Genomic DNA, 6,455 nt, shown 5'->3' with positions numbered 1-6,455 from the left:
GTTTATTGTTTCAGGTCTAATGTTTAGGTCTTTGATCCATTTTGAGTTAATTTTGGTACATGGTGACAGATAGCAGTCTAGTTTCATTCTTTTGCATGTGGCTTTCTAATTCTCCCAGCACCATTTATTGAAGAGGCTTTATTTTCTTTTTTGTATGTTTTTGGCTCCTTTGTTGAAAATTATCTGTCCATATTTATATGGATTTATTTCTGGCTTTTCAATTAAATTCCATTGGTCTGTGTGTCTGTTTTTCTGCCAATACCATGCTGTTTTGATTATTGTTGCTCTGTAGTATAAGCTGATATCAGAGAGTGTGATACCTCCAGCATTATTCTTTTTTCTTAGGATTGCTTTGGCTATTTGGGGGTCTTTTGTGGTTCCATACAACTCTGATGATTTTTTGTTCTATTTCTTTAAAAAAATGCCATTGGGATTTTGATGGGGATTGCATTAAATCTGTATATTGCTTTGGGTAATATGGCCATTTTAACTGTGTTGATTCTTCCAATCCATGAACATGGAATGTCTTTCCATTACTTTGTGTCTTCATTAGTTTCTTTTAAACATATCTTATAGTTTTCAATGTATAGGTCCTTCACATCCTTGGTTAAGTTTATTCCTAGGTATTTTATTCTTTTTGTTGCAATTGCAAAAGGAATTTTTTAAAAATTTCTTTTTCTGAGATTTCATTGTTAGCATATAGGAATGCAATGGATTTTTGTACGTTGATTTTGTAGCCAGAAACTTTACTGTACTCATTTATTGTTTCTAATAGCTTTTTGGTGGAGTCTTTAGGGTTTTCTATCTAAAGCAGCATGTCATCTGCAAAAAGTGACAATATAACTTCCTCATTCTCAATTCGGATGTCTTTGATTTCTTTCTCTTCCCTGATTGCTCTGGCTAGGACTTCCAATACTACGTTAAATAGCAGTGGTGATAGGAGACTACTCTGTTTTGTTCCTGAATGTAGAGCAAAGGGCTTCAGTTTTTCACCATTAATTATGATACTAGCTGAGGGTTTGTCATATATGGCCTTTATTATATTAAGGTATCTTCCTTCTATACCCATTTTGTTAAGTGTTTTAATCATAAATGGATGTTGTATCTTGTCAAATACTTTTTCTGCATCTATTGATATATGTTATACTAATATTTAATACTGTTTACAAACATACCTAAAACATAAAGACAATGGGTTGAGAGTCAAATAATAGAAAAAGATGTATCAGGAAAATACTAATCAAAAGAAAGCTGGGGTAGCAATATCAGACAACATAAGTTTTAAGGCAAAAATTACTACTAGAAATAAAGAGGATCACTTAATAATAAAAGTTTCAATTCACCAGGAAGATAAAACTATTCTAAATTTAGAGGTACCTAGTAATATAGCTTCAAAATAAATAGAGCAAGGTGGTCGGTTAGCTCAGTTGGTTAGAGCGCAGTACACATAACAACAAGGTTGCCAGTTTGATCCCCACATGGGCCACTGAGTTGCACCCTCCACAACTAGATTGAAACAACTACTTGACTTGGAGCTGATGGGCCTGGGAAAAACACACTGTTCCCCAATAAGATTTAAAACTAACTAACTAACTAACTAACTAACTAACTAACTAACTAAATAAATAAATAAATAAAACAAAATTTTGCAGAAATACAAGGAGAAATAGACAATCTACCATTGTAGTGGAGATCTTAACCTCTTTTAGTAACTGATAGACCAAGCTCACTAAAAATCAGTTATGATATAAAAGATTTAAATAAAACAATCTTGATTTAATAAACATCTATAGCAATTACATTCAATAATTGAAGAATAACTATTTTTTTTCAAGCACACATAGAATATTTAGGAAACTTGACCATGTAAAGTCCATAAATCTGCCTCAAAAACTTCAAAGGAATTTATTTAAAATTTTTTCTGATTGCAATGGTAACTCTACTGATATCAAGCAAAGCAGACTTTCTGGCAAGAAGAATATTAAAGATAAAAGGGGACATTTCATAATGATAAAAGGGCCAATGCCCAGAAAAATGACAATTCTAAATTTGTATGCACTTAATAACATAGCTATAAAATACATAAAACAGGATTGACAGAATTAAAAGGAAAAATAGATAATTCCACAACGCTAGTGAGAAATCTTGACATACTTCTCTCAGAAATTGATAAAGCAAGCAGATAAAAAAATTCATAAAATGCAAATTAGAATGCTTTCGACAGATTCGACCTGATACATATAGAACACTATGTGCAACAATTGCAGATACATATTCTTCTCAAGTGTGCATGGAACATTTTCTAAAATTGACCTTGAGCTTGGTTATTAAGTATAGATCTCATAAATTTCAAATGACTGAAAATATACAGAAGATGATCTCTAACCACGATAGAATTAAACTAGAAGTCAGTAACAAAATATAATTTAAAAACCCAAATGTTCAGAAATCAGGTAATACAATTCTAAATAGCTCATGGGTCCAAGGAGAAATTAGAAAATATTTTAAACTGAATAAAAAGAAAATGCGACATCTTAAACTTGTGGCATGATGCTAAACATGCACACGTGTTCGATGGTGGGGAAAACATGTAATGGCCATCACCACAAGAAAGTATCTTAACACAAATGAAGCCAACAACTCCATAGAATATAACATAATTTATTATAGCATAATTTACTTACAGGAATGTGGGGTTGGAATGGACCGATGACCCAGCAGTTCTCCATTAAGAGACCCCTGTTACAGTACTTTTTTAATAATCTGACTCAGGTACTAATGATAAGACAAAGAATGCAGTATGCGCCAGTGGCCATAACACCTCCTAGTGGTCTTGTGATAGATGATTGTTTATAATCGATACTATTACTAGTTTGCTATTTACCTCAGTTGTGATGACATTTTAGCCACTACTAACAAAAATATTTATGGCTACATTTTAAGGAACACAGATAATCAACTAGAAGGCTTTAGTATGCTTTGCTAAGGACATTAAGGTTGGTCAAAGGTCACAGCATGAAAATCCTGGGATACAAAAATGGAGTTGATTTTGTTCACACCTACATATATACAACACATACTACAGTATATAAAAACATACTACTAAAACTAATTCTCAAATACTAGAAGAAAATAGTAGTGGTGAACCCTCTCTGGTGTTTGAGAGACACAAGTAAAGATCTTGCATCTATTTGAAATTATTTGGTTGCATTGGCTGTATGTTTAGAAATGTCACACTATTCTGTACTGATCCACATAGTCATGGTTCTCTAAGTATTACTTTTTAACTTAGGTGATGATTTGTTTAATGTCTGGCTCTCCTACCAGCCTGTGAGGTCTGCAATAGGATGAACTCTACTTTGTTTTCAGCACCCAGCACACTGCTTGGCACATATTATATAGGCTTAATAAATATTTGTTGAATAATATTAGACAAAATGTGTACAGCGTGTGTCAGACATTGTGTTTCGTGTTGACTATTTCATCTAGTAGGACAACCTTATAAGGAAAGTATCACCTATTTAACAGAGGAAGAAATTGAGACTCAGAAGTAGCTTACTTAGGTTCACGTAAGCTGAGAGCTGGGGACCCAGGCTGGCTGACTCCAGAGCCTAATCTCTTAACTCTGCAATTGGTCAGCTTCCCAGGCAATGGACAGTTGCCAGAGTGCAAAGGGTCCTGGTACCATTTTTAACAGTTTGAACATTATCCTCCCAGGCATTGGGGAGATTTGAAAGTCCGTTGCAGGCCTCCTGCTTTTTTTCCTACTTCCTGTATTTTCCCTTCTTTCAGCTGCAGGAGACCATTGAACAGGAGATTCGAGATATGGGCCTACAGGCCACGCCATTCACCTTTACCAAGGTCATTCAGTTGTATGAAACCAAGAACTCCCGCCACTCCACCATGATTGTGGGCTGCACAGGCAGTGGCAAGACTACCTCGTGGCGAATTCTTCAGTCCTCCTTGTCCTCCCTGTGCCGTGCTGGAGACCCCAACTTCAACATTGTTAGAGTACGGAGTTGGGACCACGAAGTCACTGGCAGAGACTTGGGTAGCAGGAAGATAATGGAGGCTAGGAGCAAGGATGCATAGGTGTCAGAGAAGGCAGTGCAGTGTCTGGGTCCAAGTTGGCTTAGGAGAGATGAGAGAGAAGGGGCAAAAACAAATCCTAGCAAATAAAGGGAGATCTTGGGATCTGTCTCTGCCAGCAGCTCAAAATCCCTTCCTGTGTCATTTTTAGGAGTTCCCTTTGAACCCTAAGGCACTATCCCTAGGGGAGCTGTATGGGGAATATGACCTCAACACTAATGAATGGACAGATGGCATCCTGGCCAGCGTCATGCGGATAGCATGTTCAGGTATGCAAAGGATCATGGGGTGGGGAGAGCAGATGCCTAAATATCCTATGGGTGGTGGGCATTCTGGGGATAGAAACCTCGATTTGGGAGGAAAATGCTTGGAGAATGCTGAGGCACAATGAAGCATCAGCTTGCATCTCTGAGGAGATGAATGTGGAGGGAGGGCTAGGTAAGAAAGCTCTGGTTTCCTTATCCCCCATCTTCTACCAAGATGAGAAACCAGATGAGAAGTGGATCCTTTTTGATGGCCCTGTTGACACACTGTGGATTGAGAGCATGAACTCCGTCATGGATGATAACAAAGTATTGACCCTCATCAATGGAGAGCGGATTGCGATGCCTGAGCAGGTACAGGGGTGCTCTGACTACCGAGGCCCTGCAGAAGTAGAAACTGGAGGGCATGAGGCAGGGCTAAGGGGAAGAGCAGGGGGATCCTAAGAGAAGAGGAAGTTCTATAGGAGAGAGCTGAGGAGGAGGATGCCTGGATTCAGGGGAAGCTGTTGCCTGTCTACCGTGGATATGGAGAACTATTGTAAAGAAAAGTAACTTGTGTATCAGGAAGCACTGTATAAATTGAGGGACCCCTCCTGAGGCTCATTTCTACTGACATAGGAGGGAGGACCTTAACTTATGGACCTGGCATTATGAATTCACGGACTGTAAAGTCCTCCCTTTTCCGTCCACTCAAACTATGTGAACAAGAAAGTGATTTTTCATAAAGATAACCTTGACTAGGCTCTAATTTCTTTTAACAAGCAAATCACTTGTAAACCTTAGGTCTTTATTCATCCTGCCACACTTGGTACTTGGTAGGACACCTTGGGACATCAGAGTTTGGGGCAGGGTGGAGGAAAATACAAGGTTTTGACAAAGTATATCCTTAGGTGTCTCTCCTGTTCGAAGTGGAAAACTTGGCCATGGCCTCTCCAGCCACCGTGTCTCGCTGTGGGATGGTGTACACTGACTACGCTGACCTGGGCTGGAAGACCTATGTTCAGTCATGGCTAGAGAAGAGGCCAAAGGTATGAAGGCAATTGAGGAGTGGGAGGATAACCAGAGTGGCCTATGGGACACAAGAATGAATAAAGGGCCCCTTCATATTTAATTCCAGACCGAGGTAGAACCCCTTCAACGCATGTTCGAAAAATTCATCAACAAGCTGCTGACCTTCAAGAAGGATAACTGCAACGAGCCGGTGCCCCTCCCTGAATATAGTGGAATCATCTCCCTCTGCAAGCTGTACTCGGCCCTGGCCACGCCAGAGAATGGGGTAAGAGGGACCAGAGCAGGGTCAGGCAGAAAGGGCTCATGACCTCCCAGGGACAACTTCAGGGAAATTGTGTGTCTGAGACACAATTTGAACACCTGGCTTGAGTGGAGCAGAGACTACAAGGGGAGACCTCACCGGCCATGGAGGCAGTGAGGGGTGAGTGTCCACATGTGGTGACTGTGCATACGCAATGGAAGGCCAAACTAAGATCTCTAAATTGGATATTGTATACAATGGGTCTCACTGTAATTTCCTACTTATATTTTGGGAACTGGAGAAAGTTCATTTGGTTCCTCATTTCTCTATCCTTTCAAAAAATAAATATTAAGCCTTGGTATATGTGATGCCTTGGGATATTTCTACTGGAAGGAGCTCCCAACCTAATCTGATGAGGGGTTTTAGAAAATTTCAGGTTAATTGATATTTAAGAAGAAATTTTGTTCAGTTAGAATTATAGAGTAAGGACCAAAGTTGGATATTTTGCTGTTGAGATTAGGTAAATCACTGCCTAGAAATGGTTTGTATTGTTTTTAAAGACATTGCCAGATAACTAACTGTTAATATAAAATTATATAACAATTAAGATCTATACCAGTATATGTCATTCCTGGTATAATTAATGTAAATTAAAACTATGTAGATGAACATTCAAAGTAACATGAAAAAAGGACAATAATATAGTGTTGTTGGCAACCAGGTGCTGAGGAGGACTGGCCGGGGAAGGGGCTGAGCTGAGGGGGAGGAACACTGATGAACAGAACAAAGTGGGGAGGGCATTCTTGGTAAAGAGAATGGCCTTCACAAAAACAGAGACATGAGAGAGTCAG

At 38.9% G+C, this 6,455-nt stretch overlaps 1 protein-coding gene across 1 annotated transcript in view; it reads left to right on the top strand.

Annotated features, from left to right (window-relative positions):
- The window catches only part of DNAH2 (dynein axonemal heavy chain 2), a 111,966-nt gene that overhangs the window by 65,212 nt on the left and 40,299 nt on the right, over positions 1 to 6,455 (top strand). The window contains exons 37-41 of the mRNA XM_019665911.1: positions 3,793 to 4,011; positions 4,241 to 4,358; positions 4,570 to 4,706; positions 5,243 to 5,380; positions 5,470 to 5,628. Of these exons, the coding sequence (XP_019521456.1) occupies positions 3,793 to 4,011; positions 4,241 to 4,358; positions 4,570 to 4,706; positions 5,243 to 5,380; positions 5,470 to 5,628 (771 nt within the window). The remainder of the gene's footprint in view (positions 1 to 3,792; positions 4,012 to 4,240; positions 4,359 to 4,569; positions 4,707 to 5,242; positions 5,381 to 5,469; positions 5,629 to 6,455) is intronic.

Source organism: Hipposideros armiger, unplaced genomic scaffold (assembly GCF_001890085.2).
Source record: "Hipposideros armiger isolate ML-2016 unplaced genomic scaffold, ASM189008v1 scaffold_457, whole genome shotgun sequence".
In the NCBI taxonomy this organism is placed as follows: Eukaryota; Metazoa; Chordata; class Mammalia; order Chiroptera; family Hipposideridae; genus Hipposideros; species Hipposideros armiger.
Note: the sequence above shows the minus strand (reverse complement) of the source record. Positions and strands in the feature narration are given on the sequence as shown.